The 22,294-nt window shown below is 39.8% G+C and overlaps 1 protein-coding gene across 1 annotated transcript in view; it reads right to left on the bottom strand.

Annotated features, from left to right (window-relative positions):
- PLOD2 (procollagen-lysine,2-oxoglutarate 5-dioxygenase 2) overlaps window positions 1-22,294 on the bottom strand; it is an 81,600-nt gene that overhangs the window by 27,065 nt on the left and 32,241 nt on the right. The window contains 6 exon segments of the mRNA XM_032802211.2: window positions 1,823-1,948; window positions 7,246-7,347; window positions 10,719-10,816; window positions 11,848-11,911; window positions 14,303-14,415; window positions 18,579-18,742. Of these exon segments, the coding sequence (XP_032658102.1) occupies window positions 1,823-1,948; window positions 7,246-7,347; window positions 10,719-10,816; window positions 11,848-11,911; window positions 14,303-14,415; window positions 18,579-18,742 (667 nt within the window).

The following is a 22,294-nucleotide window of genomic DNA, read 5'->3' as shown; positions in this document are numbered from 1 at the left end:
TAATGTAAAATACCAATTGCTGTGCTGCAAGACACACATAATAAAATACTTAGTACAATTTGCACTTGAATACCATCACAAGACGAAAGAAGAAGTCATTACAATTTTTGCAGATATCTTCAGAATATTTTCAAGTACTAAAACTCCTTTGTTGAAGAACTTAGAAAAGCCACTGTGCTGCAACAATGGAATTTGTATTTTTATTATGGTTCTAGTATTGGAGGAGTCGCAAACTGCATATTTTGCAATCTATGGCCCCAAGCCCACAATAAAATTTGCACAGATGAACGCTTATGCCAACGCAAACTCCCATGGACTTCAGTGGGCTCTGTAGAGATGTAGGGGTCTGCCCAAACATACCTAGTTGCAGGATAGGGGCTTAGAGTTTTATAAAATGCATGTAGGGATCAATGTTTGGATCTTAGGTTCAGTCTCTCACTTTCAGGTTAAGAATGCTATAAAGATAGTTCCTCTCACTGCTCTCCAATGATCTTGATTGGCCAGTCAGAACAGTCACAAAACTTACTCTGGCTAGAATCACATTCTTCCTTCTGTGAAGTTAGGCAGTTTGTTATGACATGAGGCCTTTTAAATGGATGGAGGTGGAGAAACTGTTTGGACACATCGACTGAAAGAACGGAGCACTTGTGGGGAGGAAGCAAGGTGGAAGTTGTGCAGAGCATCTTCACCCAAGTTGGTAAAACCAACAGTTCTGTGTATTTTCACAGAAGTGCTGAATATTTAATTCTCCTCTCAGAAATTACTTTCTAATTATTATTTCTCTTGATTGCTAATTTCCTTAGCTATGCCTTACAGTTCTCTACAGCATGAAATAGTTCTAAGCCAACTCTCATAACACAGCTGGCTTTAGAATAAGTTAAAAAAATCCTCACCAATTTCTGCCCTCTTTATATTTACAAGGATAGCCAACTTCTTTTGATCATTTCAAAGGCTATTTAACTTCTGATTGGCACAATGAGGCACTCGTTTTGCACAATGATAAAAACCCATAGTTATTACTGGTATATAATCTGCATATCTTTTACTGTCCCCCCACAAAAATATTCATAAAGCTTGAGGGCCAATTCCTAATTGAGGCATGCTATGCCACTGATGTCAATGGACTACATGCAAGTGTAAAGACAGAAAAATACAGGGACCAATCCTGCAAAGATTTGTGCACATCAGTAACTACTCATATGATTAATGCTACTGAAGTCAATAGGGCCTAAGTCTTGCAGGACTGATCCCCTAGATAAGTGGTTATCAACCTATTTATGATTGTGGGCCGCGTATGTGGCCCACAACGTGTTATGTGGGCTGCATCCAACACCATCGGTATGGTCCTGAAGATGTCACATGGGCCACAGCTCTGTGCTGACTGGGCTGCAAGCAGACCGTGGCCACAGGTTGAGAACCATTGCCTTAGATGATTAGTAAGGAGCACTCAAAGTAAAAGTCAGCCCAACTGTTCTCTCCTGTGTATGTTTTGGAAACTCATATCTTTCACTTTAAGGCTGGGAGCCTCGTGTAATACAAATGTTATGACAAACATCAGGAATCCAAATTGTAACAAAATGACATTGAGGTCTTGGCCACAGAAAGCAGGAAAAAACCTAATATAATTGAATTAAAGGCTCCAGAAAGTGCCTCTTGAGTTTAATCAAATAAACTCTGAGAAAAGTGCTATTGCTGCTATTTACCAACATTACTGCATATTTTCCATTGCGGCTTACCATATTACAAAAAAAATCTCAATTACAGTTTAGCAATTGCACCTGAATAAAAGTAGAACTGCTCCAGACAGTTCTCCAGTACTTACATTATTATGAATGAAGATACTAAGTAGTTCCTTTGGGTAATCCAAAGTCAACAGTCTGTCTAAAAATTTAGGTAGGAAAGGTGTTGGTTGTTCAATAAAAACACCAATTGTAACCCTTGGATGTTCCTAAAAGAAATAATATGTTGACACAAAATACATGTAAAATTAAAAGGTCATACAGGAGTCTTTAAACTGAGGGCTGCGGGAAAGTCAAAAGGTGTGGAGTTCGGAAAGACACATTCCTTTTGGGAAGGATTTATGAATAGGGATAGAAGTTAATAAAAGTACAGATAAGATCTGAAGAGCAACAGAAACAAAAGAGTCCCATTTAATTATATCACAAAGGCAGACAAATAAATATTAACATTTTATAAGTGCTTGTAAACAAAAGCAAGAAGTCTAAATACTAAGGTGAGAGAACTTGAGTGCCTGATATTAAAATGAGGCTACTGATATAATAGGCATCACAGAAACTTGGTGGAATGAAAATAATCAATGGGGCATGGCAATACAGAGTAAAAAATATATAGGAACGACAGAATGAGTTGCACTGGTAGAGGCGGGGAGGGATGGCAGAAAGAAAGCAGAGACAAATTTAGTAAAAATCTTAAATGAATCAAATAGTTCCATAGAATCTCTATGGATGTAAATGCCATGCTTGAACAATAAGCATATAACAATAGGAATACACTACTGACCACCTGACCAGGATGGTGATGGTGACTGTGAAATGCTCAGGCAGATTGGAAAGGCTACAAAAACAGAAAACCCAATAAAATGGGGGATTTCAACTACTCCACATTGACTGGGAACATGTCACCTGAGGCTGGGATGCAAAAATAAAATTTCTAGATACCATTAATGTCTTGGAACAACTAGTCATGGAACCCACAAGAGGAGAGGAAATTCTTGATTTACTCCTGAAGTGGTCCGAAGAGGTAAATATAGCTGAACTGCTCAACAACAACAACCATAATATAACTAAATTTAACATCCTTGGAGGGAGGAAAATACCAAAGCCACCACAGGAGCACTGAACTTCAAAAAGGGGAACTACACAAAAATGAGGCTAAGTAAATGAAAATTAAAGGGAACAGTCACAAGAGTTAAATGCCTGCAAGCTGCCTGGAAGCGGTTTTAAAACACCATTAGAGAGAGTCAAACTACACACACCCAATATATAAAAAGTAAGAGGACCACCCCACTCCAATGCTATAATGGCTAAACAGAATAAAAGAGGCTGTTAGAGATTTAAAACAATACCTGCTAAAAATAGGAAGTCATTCTACTCAGGAAAATAGAAAGGAGAATAAACTAGAGTCAAAAGTATAATTAGGCAGGCCAAAAATGAATTTGAGGAACAACTAGCAAAAGACACAAACACTAATTGCATTTTTTTTTCTTTTTTGAAAGTACATAAGAAACAGGACACATCACAAACAATCAGCAGGGTCACTCGACCATCCAGATGCTAAAGGAGCACTCAAGGAAGACAAGGCAGTTAAGAAGCTAAATGAATTCTCTGCAACAGTCTTCACTGCAGAAGACGTGAGGGAGATTCCCACACCTGAGCCATTCTTTTTAGGTGACATATCTGACCAACTCCAATTGAGGCAACAGTAGAGGTTGTTTTGGAACTGATCAATGAAACAGCAATTAGTCACCAGGACCAGATATTCAGCCAAGAGTTCTGAAGAAACTCAAATATGAAATTGCAGAACTGCTACTAGATGGACCATTGGTCTGACCAAATATAGCCATTCTTATGTACTTAACTAAATTCTCTACAAATTATTTTCATTGTCAGTGTAGCTGCTGAATATTGCAAGTCAAGGTTTTAAAATTACTGGCCTATGAAAGAAACGCATATAAACATTAGAAAAACAGTATTTCACAAAATAAATTTTAAAATAGTATGCAAAAATCTATAAAGTTAACGTTTTAGCTGTCTAAAGGAAAACAGATTTTTAAAATAAATTACATAACCGAATTTATGCCACAAAATATTGTACTCATCCATATTATAAGAGTTCATTAATGCATGGAAAGCAACCAAAGACAGGCAAGGCATAACCTTATAAATAAGCCATATTCTACTTCCTTATTAAGGAACTCCAGGAACTATTGATGGGTCAGCTATAGGAGACATGCACCGTAGATATATTTTACTGTAGTTGATTAAAATAAAAATTTTTGTAACCATACAAAGATGACCATAACTTGCTTGCTAGCATTAAGCAAAAATTATTTTTCTATTTGCAATTTATGGTAACAAGAATAATAAAATAATTCATTAAAAATAAAGAGAAGTGTCGCAAAGCCAGGCAAAGGCTTTTAAACCATTTAGATGCTAAAATTATTTTGGACTTTTGGTTTAGAACAGTAATATTAAATTACAGGAATGTTATATAAAAAGATCATCCTAAAACAAAACTAGGAAACTTTTTATCTAGAACAGGTTTGTAATTTATTTGAGATAGACATCTAATCTTTTAGTTATGTGCTCCTACACACAAAAATTAATCATTAAAAATATTTTTCTACCTCTAAACCAGACAAACATTTTTAAAACTCTCTGCAACGGACTTCAGACAGAAACCAAATATGGGTACAAAAAGCTTCAAGTTAGTTCTCTTTAAGCAAGTCCACATTCACTTACAGTGTGTCTGTATAACATATCAGGATGTGTTGAAATTTCCATGTCGTTGTCCATATGTGACAGCAGGCCCGACAAAGGGGCGGGGACAAACTCTTGGTGGCCATGTGTGAGAGACAAGGTGGGTGAGGTAATGTCTTTTATTGGACCAACTTCAGTTTGGTGAGACACACAAGCTTTCAAGCTACACAGAGCTCTTCTTCAGGTCTGGGAGAGGTACTCCAAGTGTCACAGCTAAATACACAAATAGTGTAGCATAAGTAGCGCATAGTCTAAGGGCTTGGCTACACTGGAGAATTGCAGCGCTGGTGGTGGGTTTACAGCACTGCAAATTACTCACCGTCCACACCTGCAAGGCACATACAGCGCTGCATCTCCCTGGCTGCAGCGCTGGCTGTACTCCTGCTCTGCCTGGGGTATAACGATTGCAGCGCTGGTGATGCAGCGCTGCTCCGCCAGTGTGGCCACCAAAAGCGCTGTAATTGGCCTCCAGAGGTATTCGGAGGTATCCCAGAATGCCTGTTCAGCCACTTCCAACAGCGCTGCAAATGTGGCCACACTGCGGCGCTGGTAGCTGTCAGTGTGGCCACACTGCAGCGCTTTCCCTACACAGCTGTACGAAGACAGCTGTAACTCCCAGCGCTGTACAGCTGCAAGTGTAGCCATACCCTTGGAACCATTTAAGATGAAGTAGCCTGTTAACGCCCCTGTACCCATGAGGACAAAAATGGGGGTTAGCGAGTTCAAATGGTTGTAATAAGCCATAAATCCAGTCTTTATTATGTAACTTTGCTAGACACTAAAAATCATGATCTTAATAAAAAGAAAGCTTGTCTCTCTCACCAAACAGAAGTTGGTCCAATAAAAGACACTACCTCACCCACCTTCTCTCTCTAATAACCTGGGGCAGACATGGCTACAACACCACTGCATATAGTGTCCATATGTGAAATCCAGAAACATGTTGGCATGTTTTCCTGAAAGCAAACATTATGTTTGTTCTTCATATCCAGGTTTATATGGACTGCATAGCATTCATAGGGAAATCAGCTTGACTTACAAATATAATTGCTTCTGTTTCATTTTCAACTTGTATTCCAATTTGCATCATTTCAAAGAAGAGGTGATTAAGTGGTATACAGGCATGTCTTAAAAAAATAGAAATTTCCAATCTACTGTCATTCTGACAGGAACCGCTCTACTGAGACTAGTGTGATGGTAACTTATAGTGTTGAATACAAGCAAATGTTAACCACTGTATGAAGATTTATCAGTAAAGTGGCATATCCTGTACTAAAATGCACCACTAAGCAGGGCATATGTAATTGCTACCAATAATAGAAAGCACACCCAAGCAAGACAATGGATTTTGCATACTTTTCAAATTTTGTGGGATTATTCTGGGGGTGTGGCACTACACGATATCCCCCACATTCTCCAGGAAGAAATTCAGAAGGAGAGCCACACCATCAGCACTAGGCCCAAAGGTAGGTAGCTGAGTCTCTCCACCCTCAATGCAAATGGAAGACATGGTCCCATCAGCTCTTTTAAGCCCTTTACAGACTCATTATTTCTTATCATGGTCCATCCCCCCTCTCTACACCTTACTCAATTGTTGCATCTTGCCTTTAATTAAAACTGCAAGCCCTTCAAGGAAAAGGATCTCCTCTCTCATGTGTTTGCACAGCACCATACAAGTGCCCCAGTCACCACTGCATCCTTTGCTCGCTATACAAAGGAAAACAAAGAACTAAGAGGAAGGAAATCTCCATGAGGATTTCCTTCACAGAGATTCCCCACCACTGTACTGCTTTTTGGTGGGTGAGATGGATTTGCACCTCCACCCCACACAGACACCTGAAGGGCTCATCTTCAAATTAATCCCCAAGAGACCAAGGACAGCCACACAGAGTTCTTGGGCCTCTGCACTTGTGGTGACCTCCTGGGCCCTCCTCTGCTCATTGGCTAAAGTGTTCCAGCAGAGCCCTGCTACCAGACACTCCCCCACGGAATCTTGGGGCAGCTGAGATAGGTGGTGAAGGAAAAACCTATGAAAAGTGGGTACATCACTGGGCATAGCGGGGAGAATGTATGTTAACCACCCCTACTCTTGGCCTACACACTCCTTCCCCGTGACCTCTCCCATTCTCTACCCTCTCCCACAGCATGGCCTCAAGACCACACTCTTCACAGGCGTCCAGAAGGCAGGATAGGGTGGGGGTGGGAACAGTGACACAGAACTGGTGTCATTCCCACTTCCACACACAGCGTCCCTGCCATCTTCGCACAGACTCATAGCTGGTTGAGGGGGCAATCTGCAATCACATACACTTATGCGAGTAGAGTTGCCAACCTTCTAATGGCACAAAACCGAACATCTCAGCCCCTCCCCTTCTCTGAGGCTCTGCCCCCCCTCGTTCCATTCCCCCTCCATTCATCGCTCACTCTCCCGCACTCTCACTCACTTTCACTGGGCTGGGGCAGGGGACTAGGGATGAGGGGGGAAATGGTCTCTGGGCTGGGTGTGGTGCCAAATTATAACCAATATGAAAATATTGACATTTGCCACTAAAATAGTGCTGATAAGTTTGTAACTCATGAATCTGTTTCCATTATTATTTTGTATAATATCTAACATATGAAAACAGCGTAAAGTGTGCTTGAAATGTAACACTACATACTGTAGCCTTTTTGTCTCTGAAAAATCACTATAAGGGCACTGAAATTCATGCATCAAAGCGTTCAGTTATACATGAGATATACTTACTATAACCGTGGATAAGTCTAGTAAATCTAAATCACAAACACCACATCCAGTTTCACGTGTCCAAGCATTAGGGATATAATTTCCAAAGTAACTGAGCTGAATCTAGTAAGCAAAAGAACAATTCACACTTACTATATGTAAATGCAACCCATCTCAGTATTTTAACAGAGACGAACACATCAGTGTTAATCCTCAAACTAGTTTAATTAATAATAATAAATAATAATAATAGATATGCTTTTCTTCCTTAAAAAACAGCCGCTAAAAGATATTTTGACCCCTTGAACAAGCTACAGAGATAATATCCTCTGGAATTTGTGGTCACAGCTTCAAGAAGCTGAACAATTGTGGTGGGCCTAATAAAACACATACTGCATTTCACCTGTCTTTGAAAAATGCCATGCCAAGAAATATTATCAGAACCAAGTTAGTAACCTTCCTGTAACTAATGGTCACTGGTATTTATAGGAAAATAGAGATGGGCAAAGGGAAAAACTTCCTAAGAAGGGATTATATAAAATTTAGAAGATACAGGTGCACAGATGTCAAATGAACTGGACTGAAGCTTTTTCCCTTTTGGGGCAGCTATTCCAGGACCCAGAAAACAAACAGTGAAACATATCTAACTGATGTACCTGGCTCTCTCACAGGTTCTCTGGCAGTTGTGTTGCAACTTTGGAATTGGCTCCAAATCAGTTATATAATTATTCTAAGGTTAGGCTATTCCGGGTGCCATATTTTATCCACAGCCACATTAGCAAATAAAGCTCCTTCCAAATTCATATTACCATTCTCACAGGTTAAAGGATTTCTTCCATACCATCATAAACCTGTTTTAGAATTTGCCTACTCATTTGCCCTACAACCACCCCTATTATACTTAATGAGTAGGCAGCACATAATTTCCATGTGAAAACTGCTCCATGATAAACTCAAATTGTTACAGTTTTCCTGTATTTGCCCTGATATGTTTATTTCCCTCTTCTTTATCGTATGTAGTAAGTGGAAAATATTTATCGAAGTCAGACAAAAAATAAAGCGTTACCAAACTTTTAGATACCTATAAATAAATCTGTAAGCGTGCTTAGCCAAATAAAGTATGACACCAATACAAAGATAACTACACTAAGGAAAAGTGTAAAGAACACTTTATATTCTTGCTATAATTTTGTTCCTACCTTTTAGATAAGAAGTAATCCACTAAATCCTAATGGAGTTCAAACAGAGCAAGTATAAAATAGAAGTTTCTTGCAAATACTAAGTATTTTAGTTTTGGAGTGCCAGGGTCTCCTTTCCCACTTTGAACTTTAGCGTCCAAAAAGTGGGGACCCGCCTGTTCCCTTCTAAGCTTAATTCCTAGCTTAGATCTTATCATGCTGCCACCACCACCAACCCAAAATATAGTGTTTGGGTACACTCCTTGTCCCCCAAAACCTTCCCTGGGGAACTCAAGACCCAAACTCCCTGGGTCTTAAAACAAAGGGAAATAAACCATTCCCCTCTCCTTTCTTCCTCCCAGATTCTCCCCTCTCTGGGTTCCACTGGGAGATCACTGTGATTCAAACTCCTTGAATCTTAAAACAGAGGAAATTCACCTTCCCCACCCCCTTCTCTCCCCCTTCCAGACGCTCCCTGAGAGAGACACTGATCCTAACAGAGAGAAATTAACCTTTCCCTCCCTTCTCTCCCCCACCAAACCCTGGTCTTACACAAGAATAAAAAAAATCAATTAGGTTCTTAAAAAGAAAACTTTTAATTAAAGAAAGAAAAAAGTAAAAATTATCTCTGTAAACTCAAGATGGAAAAACGTTACAGGGTCTTTCAGCTTCACCTGGACCAGAGGGATTTCCCCTCCCAGCCTAAGTATACAAGTTACAGCAAACAGAGTTAAAATCCTTCCAGCAAAATACACATTTGCAATAAAGAAAACAAAAATGCCTAATCCGCCTTCTCTAGCTAATACTTACTATTTTGAACATGGAAGACTGTTTCAGAAAGATTGGAGGAACCTGGATGCATGTCTGGCCTCTCTTAGCCCCGAGAGAGAAGAAAACACACACAAAAAACACAAACAAAGGCTTCCCTCCACCAAGATTTGAAAGTATCTTGTCTCCTGATTGGTTCTCTGGTCAGGTGTCAGCCAGGGTCACTGAGCTTGTTAACACTTTACAGGTAAAAGAGACATTAACCCTTAACTATCTGTTTATGACATGGAGATTATTTCAATGCATGGCCATTCCCCAGCTGGTGAACATTTAGATGTTTTTCTAACCTGTTCATCACATTTATGTATCTCTGCTTAAGCTCTATTGCCACAGAAGGGCACAATCAAACTATGACAAAATAGTTCAGAGAAACTCATAGTTGGATTTTTTTCCCCCTGCTTTAGTAGGTTTTTAGACTAAAATCCTCAAATGCTTTTGCACCATGACAGAAGTGGGTTAAACTGCTGTGTGACTATAAGCAGGAAAGAAGTTTTACTTAATATAGAATATTTTGGGAATTAGGCTTCACCCAATCCACTTGTCACACATATGAGACTACAATTGTATCTGAGTGTTGACAGCTACGTAGAGGTACTAATTAGTGCCAAACAGAATCAAGCAAATATTAGGTCAAGTATGGAAAAAACTTATCTACTAAAACCATTCCCAGAACCCACAAAGAAGTGTTAGGAAATGAGATCTCAACTATCTTCTAGATGACATTGCAGCCTATAACACCTAGAACCAATCTTTCTATTACTAGCTTTGATATGGTCTGTAGGTTAAAATTCATGAAAAAATTAGTAGTACAGTTCACATGTACTGCAGACGACTGGAAGGATACATGCAAACATTAACCCTTGTAAATGGAAGCCATATGAAAGAAATATCAGCCATCTAGTACAGTATGTATTTTAGAATTATAAGTCAACCACAGTTTACAGCACTTAACATAGGAGATTTTAAAAGATGAAATGCTGGGGGGAAAAAGTTAACAGTCAGTAGTAGCTTGGATTTTAAAATGAGTAGTGTTGGCAGGACAGCAATTGCAGCCTTGAGGTGTTATACTCCATTTCTGTCCCTGCCTGGGACTTCTTCCCCCCAAAGCCTCTACATACTTCATTTGCAAAAAGCCCCACTATGCATAAATCACCTACTATGAGTATGAATAAAATCAAAAGTTCTCCACTTGCTGTTCAGCAATGATGATAGTTCCCTGAAAGCATCAGCTTCTGAAATCCAGAGCTGCAATCAAGTTTCCTAAGCAAAGAGTGAGCAGTTGCTATAACTTGTTATCAATATAGTGGCAATGGAATAACAGGCTGAGGAGTAAGTGATCAGCACAAACTTTAGCCATGTGACGCTTATTAACTTTAATTGGGAAGTGATCACCTCATTTCCTGGTGCTATGCTGAAAGTTTACTTCAGTTTCTTTTGTCTTATTAAAACTTGTCCTTGATAAAAGCTGAAAAAGTGACTGCCACTTACTTTCGTGGGGCCATTTCCATGCAGAGTGATGGGCAGCGTCTCATACACTGAATTCCTAGCTCTTGCTCTTCCTTCCTCAAATTTCAGAAGAACTTCATCTGCACATTAACCAGCATGTTAACAATACAAATGAAAATAGTTAATTGGAGGATGCTCAAGCGATCGGTGCTGTGTCACAATTAACAGACTAAATTTATTCTGGTACTGTAAGTAGTCTGGCCCTAGTCCCATGCCCTATGTTCAATTCTTGGCTCTGCCACTCTTTTGCTGGGTGAGTGAGGGCAAGTGCCTTTCTCCCATATGCCTCAGTTTCCCATCTGTAAAACTGAGATAAGATACTGACCTCCTTGGTAAATGCTTTGAGGTCTATGGATTAAAAACGGCATATAAGTATTAATTTATTTACACTACTTATCTTATGGGCTCTCTCATTACCTTAGTCTTTAAGCACTTCATAGGTAAATTAGATGTGAAGGATAAGGTCCAAAGGGAACTTCAGAGGTTTTTATTCTCTACATCCTTCACATGTTTAAGAAGCTTTGCTTAGAGTTTATAAAATAGCATAACTAACTTCCCATTTACAAAGGAATTCAATTGAGATGTTCTACAGTTGAAGGTCAAAGGTGGAGGTAGGGAAGGAAGTTCATGCATACATAAAAAGGATTTCCAACTAAAATTACGACAATCCAGTCAATGTAAGGAAATTCAAAATTAAAGCTAGCCTATTCCATTATATGCCTTGCTACTAGAGTGATCTCTAATGAATATATGATTTACATACCATATGTACTTTGCAAGCCCTAATTAAATTTAGTTATAGAAAGATGGAAAGGTCAGTCTTGTCTAAGTGATTATGAAGTTAAATCAAGTTTTAGATATATCAAAACTATTTAAATCCAATTTTTTGCTAGTGATACATAAAAATCAGTTGATATTGTACATATCAGAGCTGAGAGACATGATAATCTTACTAATGTTTTCATCATGGAGTAATCTCTTTCATACATGTATAATTTATTTATTTAAAATAAGGGAAAACTATTTTCACTTTAAAAAGCAAACAAAAAAAGAATATTAATGGCAGACATATGCAGTACAGGCCAATCAATATACGTGCTTATACACATACCAACAGCTCCATTCAAGGTCTGGAAAATTCTGCACTTGTGGTCCAAAGTAATGTTAATACGCACCTAAAAATTAAAAATAGCAAAGATACTGAGGTGTTATAAACGTTAGCATGGCACATGTTTAAATGTATTGACAGATGTTAACCAGTTAAAGTTACAGGGTTTTTATTTTCGTCTGTTTTGGGGATCTAATTGCAAGTTTTTAATCTTTCGATACTCTTCTTTAGAGTCTCATTTAGCTTTACAGCTGACAGTTACTTGCACATGTATTCCCTCCAGAACATCTGATTCATCAGAAAATTGTTTAAACTGATCTAGTACATAAGTAGGGGCCCTATCAAATTCACAGTCCATTTTGGTCAATTTCACAGTCATTGGCTTTAAAAATTGTAAATTTCATGACTTCAGATATTTAAATCTGAAGTTCCATGGTTTTGTAATTGTAGGGGTCCTGACCCAAAAAGGAGTTGTGAGGGTGGAAAGGAATCGTAAAGGCAGCACAGAAGTAAGAATGGCAATACCGCAACCTCCCTAAAATAGCCTTCCGACCCCCTGCAATTCCCTTTGGGTCAGGACCCCCAGTCTGAGAAATGCTGGCCTCCACCGTGAAATCTGTATAGTAAGTACTGCATAGTACACAAGACCAGATTTCATGGGAGGGAAGCTAGATTTCATGGTCCGGGACGCATTTATCATGGCTGTGAATTTGGTAGAGCCCTATCCATCAGAGATGAGTTTGCTTTAAATTATGTAAGCTCAGCAAATGGAGGTCATGACTTTCCAAAGGAATCAGTTTGTCAATATAAGCTAGAGAAGTTTCCCGCCATGTCCTCTCTCTAAAAAAAAGACTAAAGAAGTCATAGCCCAACAGGATTAACATTTTTAAAAACACACAATATAAAGCATAATTTCTTCAAATATAAAAGTTAAAACTCAACTTCTTGATATAATACAGTATCAGTGGCTCTAATGTACACAGCTCTACTAGAACTGAAGTTTCTACTCTGCCCCTAGAAAATAATTAGGGCTTGTTTGTGTATTCATTGAACACCCCAAACTCTCCTTAGCTTCAGTGGAATTTAGGGTGCACAAAGAATTCAGTATCAAGCCTAAAAGATAACCTGCAAATGTTTTTGAAGTATTTCATTGTAGTGAAATCATCTTTTAGCAAGGATCAAATAAGAATTCTGTGCTGCAGCTCTGATTAACTGTACCTCTTAAACTCAGGATATGAATTATATTTCTAATTACACATTTGCCTAGATCAAATTAAAAATGTTGATCTAGGCATATACACTTCAAACAGAAAAGGTTTATATTCAGCTTTGAATTACAGTACTTCATTTGGGCTCTCTTTACATATTTTGTGACTTGGTTTCACAAACTGTTTGATTTTATATACACATTTCAAAAGACTTCACCTCTCAGTAAGCCATTCCCTTTATCCCACGTTATAAACTCAAAAATTACTTCTGAAGCATGACCTTCTGGTTACCAAACTCTTCCACACTGGGACCTCTTTTGCCATACCGTGCACCCCACGTGGAGAATCCAGGCTGTAATCTGATTAATTCCCCCTTTGGGTGGAAAGTTGGAGAGCAAGAGGTACCTGCAGAGTCCACACGGCCTTTATTGAGATTAATGGGGCTGATCACATCTCTCAGAGATATTATTTAAAGCAGTACAGCAATGTCTGCCAGGATCTGCAGACAGCCTGAAACAATACTCTGAATCATGATCCTCCTGAACTTTACTCGTGACCCTCTAGGCCAGGGGTTCTCCAACTTTTGTACTGGTGACCTCTTTCACATAGGAAACCTCTGAGCGCAACCTCCCCTTATAAATTAAAAACACTTTAAATATATTTAATACCATTATAAATGCTGGAGGCAAAACAGGGTTTGGGGTGGAGGCTGACAGCTTGCAACACCCCATGTAATAACCTCGCAACCCCCTGAGGGGTCCTGACCCCCAATTTGAGAACCCCTGCTCCAGGCTAACAGTCCCTGTGGTACAGCAACCATCTCTGCATTACAGCAGTGTTTCCCAAACTTGGGACGGCCGCTTGCATAGGGAAAGCCCCTGGAGGGTCGGGTTGGTTTGTTTACCTGCCGTGTCTGCAGGTTCCGCCGATCACAGCTCCCACTGGCCATGGTTGGCTGCTCCAGGCCAATGGGGGCTGCTGGAAGCGGCAGCCAGTGGGAGCCGCAATCAACCAGATCTATGGACATGGCAGGTAAACCAATCAGCCCAGCTTGCCACGGGCTTTCCCTACACAAGCAGCATCCCAAGTTTGGGAAACACTGCACTATGGCATTCACAGCTAACCACAGGAAACTTTTTTTTTTTCCATTCTTAGCAAGCTTGTAGCAGCCTTCTGACACCATAATTGAAGCAGCAAGTTATTTCGAGTGGTAAGAACTACTACTAAGGAAAAAATGAGTCACTACATACCCTCTGCAGTGGGTCAATATAGATTTTGGTATAAAACAGCTGGTCATCATCATTATCCTGCAGGTTCCATTGCTGTACCATTTGGTTTATATAGGGAGCATAACCAATAAATCCTGCAATATCACACAAGAGAATTTATTTCTATTTGAAAACTATCTTTCTGATCATTCCATTGCACATCAAATGGCAGTGTAACCAATCTCTGCTAGCAGGAGGAGACAAAAGAAAATAATCAATTTCCAGCCAAAAATTCATCTCCAAAGATGTCTTCATAATACACATTTTGAATAGCTTTCACCTGTTTAGTTAGTTTTCCTTATAATGGTATTTTAAGAAACATGGAGAATTCTGGGATCTGTTTTAACTGGCTGGAAGAAAAGTTCTGAGGTGGGTCTGAGGCTATGACTGTTGCTAAGAAAGAAGTGATCCAGCTGTGGAAAACGGCTGAAAGCTAAGCCTTAGTGTGGTCAGTCTCTCCTTGCCAGCAGGAAAGTATAATCCAATATGCCACAACAGTACAGGAAATTCAGCTGAAGCTTGTTACACATCACATTTATTTCAAAGACAAAAAAAAGAAAAGAAAAGAAAAGCAGGGGCTAGGTTGCATGGGGAAAAATGGCATTAAGTCTCAAAAGCTGTGCCCATGAAGCATCATCCACTCATGAGTCCAAGAGGAGCCCAAAATGAGAAGCCATGCACAACAGATTGCGCAGATTTTTATAGTGAACATATTCCCTTCTTGACTGCTTACATCATGGTTAATCATGTGGACATTAAAGTGACAATAGTTAGGCTTCAGAGTTAGCACTTCACTGAAATCAATAGCAGTAGGTCACAAGTCTCTCAGAGCTATTGCTTCAGGCTGCCTGTAGACTCAGAAGGACATTACCTTCTAAGGCTGCGTCTACAGCAAGCTGCTGCAGCAGCAAAGCTATGTTGCTGCAGCTGTGATGCTGTTGAGCTATAAGGTAGATGCTTCCTACATTGAGGGAAAGATTCTTTCCCTTGATGTAGCTAATACACTTCTCTGAGAGCTGGTAGGGAGACCACCACCAAGGTTTAGGCTGATTTAACTATGGGGCTCAGGGAGAAAAATTTTCACAGCCCATAGTGACATTAATCGATCTAATTTTAAAGTGTAAACCAGGCCTCAGTTACACTTGGTTTACATTTTGTAGGTCATCTTTGCAAAAACAAAAGTCTAAAGACTTGATTGCTGTTTTTTTTTTTTGTTTTTTTAAATAAATAATAGAATCTCTAGCACAAACAGGGCAGCCATCAGGGAGAAGTCACCAAGAAGAAACTGTATCCTGGCAGCTCCAGAGCCTGAGTTTATGCATAAATGAATATATTTTAGCTCTCTCAATCCACTAACCCTCCTGCCCACCTTATAAATTAGCACACATCTTCATGCACCTTCCTTCAAAAGAAAACAGAGAATACTATTACAGAAAGTGTTGTGACCCAAGAAGCTCTCAATGCCAACTGACAAAGGGTTATAGAAATCTCACGAATCTGGTGTGTGCATCCTAGGTCTCAACAGAATGTCATGCGAGATCTCAAATGAAAGCCAGTGTCACACTGATCATTGATACCACTGAAAAATGCACACAGATACTATGTAAGGAGTTACTTCCATATACACTGAAAATTCATAGATTAATTGATTCATAGATTCCAAGGCCAGATGGGACCATTGTGATCATCTAGTCTGACCTCCTGTATAACAGGCCCCCCAAAAATAATTCCTAAAGTACTGATTTAAAAATGGTGAGTGATGGAAAATCCACCACAAAGCTTGGTAATTTGTTTCAATGGACAGTTATCCTCACTGTCAAAAATTTACACCTTATTTCCAGTCTGAATTTGTCTAGCTTCAGCTTCCAACCACTGGATTGTGTTATACTTGTCCTGGGTATACCCGTCCTCAGTTGCTATCCAGTGTACTCTGCCTGGCCAGTTCATGTGTCTTTTATGACTGAAAGACTATACCAGGTAGTTGCCCTTTCACCACGTATTTATTCTTGCCTTACAACGTATAACAGTGTACTGCAGGCTTACAGCAAGAGACAGCTTCCACATAGCCTTCTCTGCTCAACCCCAGCTCAGCCTCTAACCTTTCCTCCTGCTTCCTGTCCCTCCCTCTTATATCCTCCCAATCACTGAGCCAACTGCCCCATTAGCCCAGAAATTCCCACCCAGGTGTTAGTAACCCTCAACAAAAATTGATTAATTGGCTTCAGTTAAGCCCGCACTCTTTCCAGTGCTGTAGCAACCTCAGAGACCAGGGTGCTACTAATAGTGCCTGTCACAATACCTCTCTGCTAGATTGAAGATCCTGTTATTTACTATTGGCTCGCCATGCAGATACTTATAGACTAGAATCAAGTTACCTCTTAACTTTCTCTTCGTTATGTTAGATTCAAAGAGCTCAATCTATGTATCACTATAAGGCAGGTTTTCTAATCTTTTAATCATTCTTGTGGCTCTTCTCTGTATCCTCTCCAATTTATCAACACCCTTCTTGAATTGTGAATTCCACCAGAACTGGACATGGTATTCCAGAAGTCCAAATAAAGAGGAAACAAAAACTTCTCTACACCTATTCAAGAGTCCTCTGTTTATGCATCCCAGGATTGCAATAGCATTTTTGGCCATGGCATCACATTGGGAGCTCATTTTAGCTTATTATCCACCAGGACACCCAAACCCTTTTCAGAGTCACTGCTTCCCAGGACAGAGTTCTCCACCCTGCAATTATGCCCTATATTCTTTGTTCCTAGATGTATACATGTACATTTAGCCATATTAAAAACACACAGTGTTTGCTTCCACCTAGTTTACCAAATGATCCAGATCACTCTGAATCAGTGACTTGTCCCCCTCATTATTTCCCCAAGTTGTGTCATCTGAAAACTTTATCAGTGATGATTTTATGTTTTCTTCCAGGTCATTGATAAAAATGTTAAATAACTTAGAGTCAAGAACCGATCCCTCTGGAACACCACTGTAAACATACCCACAGAATGATGATGCCCTGTTTACAGTTACAGTCAACCAGTTTTTAATCCATTTAGTGTGTGCCATGTTAATTTTATATCATTCTAGTTTTTTTAATCAAAACATTGAGTGACCAAGTGAAATGCCTTTCAGAAATCTAAGTATATTAAATCAACCCCCATGTTGGCCATAACACTTTTTGAGTTAGGAAATGGTCATCTATAGCGTTTAGAAATTCAGTATTGGCAACACAAGACCTCCACGTGTTTTTTAAAGTCTGTATCAAGGTATTAGTTACCAGCAAAGATGAAAAACGGGTTTTCCTCAAGCCAGGAGGTAAGAAATGTATATCCCTCTTACAGTATGTGAATTAAGAAGTATAAGCTAACACAATTGATGCTCACTTACACACAAAGTCAAAGTCAACATAGAAGCAGCATGCAAGAAAAAATAAATAAATAAAAAGCAAGCCTCGGGTGGTTACCCGGTCTATGAGCAAAGACAAGTAACTTTGAGGGTATAACAAGAAAGCAATGACAATATCCCCCTCCCTGCCCATCCTACACACAGGAAGTAAATGGACAGTGTGTTTACACTCATGACAATGGGATCTCAGTTAGCCTCAGTTGAAAACACCGCAAAGGACTTTGGGTGAGATTAACCATTTGTCTAAATAAGTTTACCTGTTAGTTTAGTTTAGACTCTAGAAAGCATGTTATGATTGTTTTATATGTAACCACTTGTTTCCAAAATTTTACTATCACTTGAATCTTTGATAATATATTTATAGTGAAAACAAGAATAAGTTTATTGAAGTGCTGTGATGTTAAGCAAAGTGCTGATTCTGAGCTGAATCTTACAAGCTGATGAGTTCTGTTTCTTTGGGAACAGCGGACCTGGTAGTTCTGTGAGTAGCTCATATGAGGCGACCACTTCAAAAAGGACTTGGGGATTGGGCTGCACCTGTTAAACTGCAAGGTAAAGTGAGAACTGGCATAGCCCAGAGGAGGGTTCTTGAGTTGCTAACAGGTGGGTGGTGTTAGGAGGCTGACACCCAGCTAAGTATAAAGAAAGACTCCTTTATGCTGGAAGCAGAGAGGAACAAGGTGATTCTCAGTCACAGGAGTTAACAAAAAATTTTCCTCTAAGGGTGATTTAGGTGCCCAAACATGAATTTAGGAAACTAGCACTTTAGGTGAATTGCCCAGCACGCACACACCCCCTATGAAAACAACAGAATAGCTAACCTTAATTAACCTTTAACAGTCATACCTACCTCCTGAATTAAGGAATCGTTTTCCACTCCGGACAACGGGATACTTGTCTGCTAATCTTTTATCGGGCCATATTAGTCCATCTGCTGCAAATACTATTTTATGGTTAGCTTGCTGGAACTTCTTTAGCACCTCTTCAGGGCCACCCGCAAAGATAACATTATAGCTACATTAATAGAAAGACACCTGTTAGACAGCTCTGATTTTAAAGAAGAAAAATCAAACTAGAAAAGTTTTGGCTTATTCAGCCTTAAAACCGTGCAGAATTAAACCAAAAAGAGTGGCCTCTTAATTTTGATGCAACTGTTTCATTCAGAAACATGGCATATTATGCTATACTTTAAGTTAACACCATCTATAGATCCTATTTCTTATCAAAATATGACCAATCAGTATCTTAACCACTCTACATATATGTATCCTTTCCCTGATCACATATATTCAGAAAATTTTGTGCGTTTCATTTTTTTGGCTGAAATTTTTAAGGCTTTGCCTCTAACTTGGAGGGTGGGGGGTTTTTTTGTGTGTGTGTGTGTTTGTTTTTTTGGGTTGATTTTTTTTTTTAGTTTAAGGAGTTCTAATTAAGAGAAGAATAAGAAATGTTTTACATTGGAAAAAGTAACTTTTTTTAAAAAAAATTTATTTATTGGGTAGGGGTTCAACAACTGACAGATTGGGGTTGAAATCTGGCATAAAATGGCCCTTGCTGTAAAGCAGTGAGTGGTCTTGTTTAAGAAAGCAACTGGCTTTGTTTTTATGGGGTGATATACTAAGCATGTACAGTAGCCTGCCTTCCTTAGTGACAATTACAGAGGTTTGAATTTAAAGCAGTTACATATGGAATTCATACCATGAATATATGTTACATAGCACAGTTATATGACCTGTGGTCTATGAGTCTTGATCTATGAGTTTTTCACTACGCAATCTAGTCACTTACTTTAAAAAAAGAAGCCAAATTAATAGGAGCATAGGAAATAACTGCCAGTTGGATTAAATCAGCAGTCCATCTTGTCCAGAAGCCTGTTTCCTAGCATGGCCACACTAGATGTTTGAGGAAGGGGAAAGAAACCCTTCAACAGGCCAGTTTGACCTTCTTGCCCATAGGAGAAGTTTCTTCCTAAATTCGGTCAGTTACTGGATGGCTATGAAAGAGAAAGTAATCCCCCTCTCCCATGCCACTCTCCCATGCCTTGTAATCCCCCTCTCCCATGCCATTGTAGTCCCCCTCTCCCATGCCACTGTAGCCTTATTGTGGATGTTCTCTTTACCCATGAGAACGTCCAGTCCTTGAATCCTGCTAAGCTCTGGGTCTCAGTGATATCTTGTAGCAGTGAGCATCACAAGTTTATGGTACAGTGGAGGGCCGAGTGGGGAGAGGAGAAACTTCTCAGTTTGAAGATTGTTGCTTTTCAACTTCATTATGTTCTTGTACTACGAAAACTAGTAAACAGAAGCTCTGCATTTAACTTCTCTTTCTCATTCATCATTTGGTATTATACAAACATATCCCTTCTCCATCACCTCTAAACTAAACAGCTCCAATGTTTCATTCCATCTCCATTATGAAATCTTTCTACTTCTAGTAATATTAATCTCAACTCTGAGCACCATTTTCCTGCTATAACTTTTTGGAGGTTGGTTGAGCAGAACTAAACTGTATTCCAGCTGAAAAAAGACATACCATTGAGAGTATTAAAATATTTTCTATCCCATTCTTTACACATCTTAATATTTTGTTTTGACTGCTATTGCTCATTGAGCAGAAGTTTTCATTGAGCTGACAACAATGATGCCCAGGTCTCCTTCCCAAAAGGTTACAGATAATTTTACAATAAGCAATGTTTATGTGTAGTTCAAATTATTCCTGCCAATGTGCATTTCTAAATTACATATCCCTGTCACCTGACAAGGCTCTAATTCCTCTGAGGCCTCCTCTAATCAGCAGGGGTGGCTCCAGGCACCAGTGCTCCAAGCACGTGCCCGGAGCAGCAAGCCACGAGGTGGGTGGGGCAGAGGGAAAGACAGCCTGATGGTCGCTGTGAGGGCGGCAGGCAGGCAGCTTTCGGTAATGCGCCTGCAGGAGGTCTGCCAGTCTCGCGCCTTCGGCATCCCTGCTGCCAAATTACCAATCCACGTTACCAGCAAACCTCCCGCAGGTGCACCGCCAAAAACTGAATGCCTGTCATGCTTGGAGCAGCAAAATACATAGAGCCGCCCCTGCTAATCAGGTAAAGCAGTCAGTGACCATGGTATAGCTGTACCATTACCAACACCCAGTATAGCCAGCAAAACAAAAATAAGATACTCTTTGAAGTGGTACAGCTTATTTTGCTTGGAAGTGGGGCTAATTGCACTTGTTTGCCTTCCCCTTTTACACTAGAGATTTGTACCAATGAAGCCACACTAGTGGCTGAAGTCCCCAAGACCTGATTTGGTGCTAATGTTACACCTGCCCCCAACCCATATCACACAATGCAGTTAGCTTCTCCACCTAACTTTGACTTTCCTGTGGACCTTAGCATTGGAGGGCATGACATCTGCCCATGTCCTTATTTTCCCCAGATTAAATCTTAGCGTGCATGCACCCTGAAAATTAGTGGCATTTACCTGATTTAATCTAGAGGAAAATACTGTTTAAGTAATAAAACAGGTGTTGAAAGAAGCATTTACGAGAAATGGGTTTTCAAAGCATCCTCTCTAAAGGAAGAACAAACCACTGGCAAAAGCTACTTGTTATGAACCGTAACAGAAGCAGCAGAGTCAAGAGTTTAGTCCTTTGGCCAAAAAGAAGCCTTATTCCAAAACGGAGAGACTTGGCATAGTGGCATACTTTCCAGTTTATTTCCTATGGGGGAAGAGGGGAAGAAAGAGACTTCAAAAACCAATCTCAATCTATCTGCCAGGATGAGGACACAGTAATAGTAATACCATCATTTTTTGGAGTCACGGGAAAAAAATCCTTGCCTCAAATTACTCTGAAGACAAATGAGCAATTTGGAAGGAAACTCATTTTTCTGAAAGTGGTATCTTTGGTGTCCCTTTCTCTTCAAGCAGGTGCAATTTCTTGCTGCACTTAACTCCAAAAGGCATAAGCATACATATTAGGGGAGCAGGCATGCCAGAGCACACTGCACAACAGCTATTCTTTGCTTCCCAGCAACCATGGGATGCAGAGCATCAGAGCAGCCCGAAAGTCATTCTAATTTACATGGGTTGAGGCAGGCAGCAGAGGCTGAGTATGCCCCTGCAAAAGGTATCAATGACTCAGACTAAGGCAAGAAGGGACCAGCAGGATCATCCAATCTAACTTCCTGCACAAAGCAGACCACAGAACCTCACCCACCCACTCCTGTAACAGACTTCTAACCTCTGGCTGCATTAATGAATTCCTCAACTCATAATTTAAAGCCTTCATGTTACAGAGAATCCACCATTTACTCTAGTTCAAACCAGCAAGTGATCCATGCCCCACGCCATAAAAGAAGGTCAACCCGCTTCACCTCCCCACCACCCCGAGTCTCTGCCTGAAAGCTTTTTCCCCTCCCTCAAATGCAGGAACAAGCTAAAGAAGAATCCATCCACTGAGAACTACTCTAAGCGTAGTCCTTTGAAGTGAAGGGGACCTACTTACAGAGTAAGGTACTGCTCAGTAGGAATAAGGGTGCTGCTTTACAGACTTTTCTAAAAGGATTTAAATTTATGATGCTAAAATAAA

This window comes from Chelonoidis abingdonii, chromosome 8 (assembly GCF_003597395.2).
Source record: "Chelonoidis abingdonii isolate Lonesome George chromosome 8, CheloAbing_2.0, whole genome shotgun sequence".
NCBI lineage: Eukaryota > Metazoa > Chordata > Testudines > Testudinidae > Chelonoidis > Chelonoidis abingdonii.
Note: the sequence above shows the minus strand (reverse complement) of the source record. Positions and strands in the feature narration are given on the sequence as shown.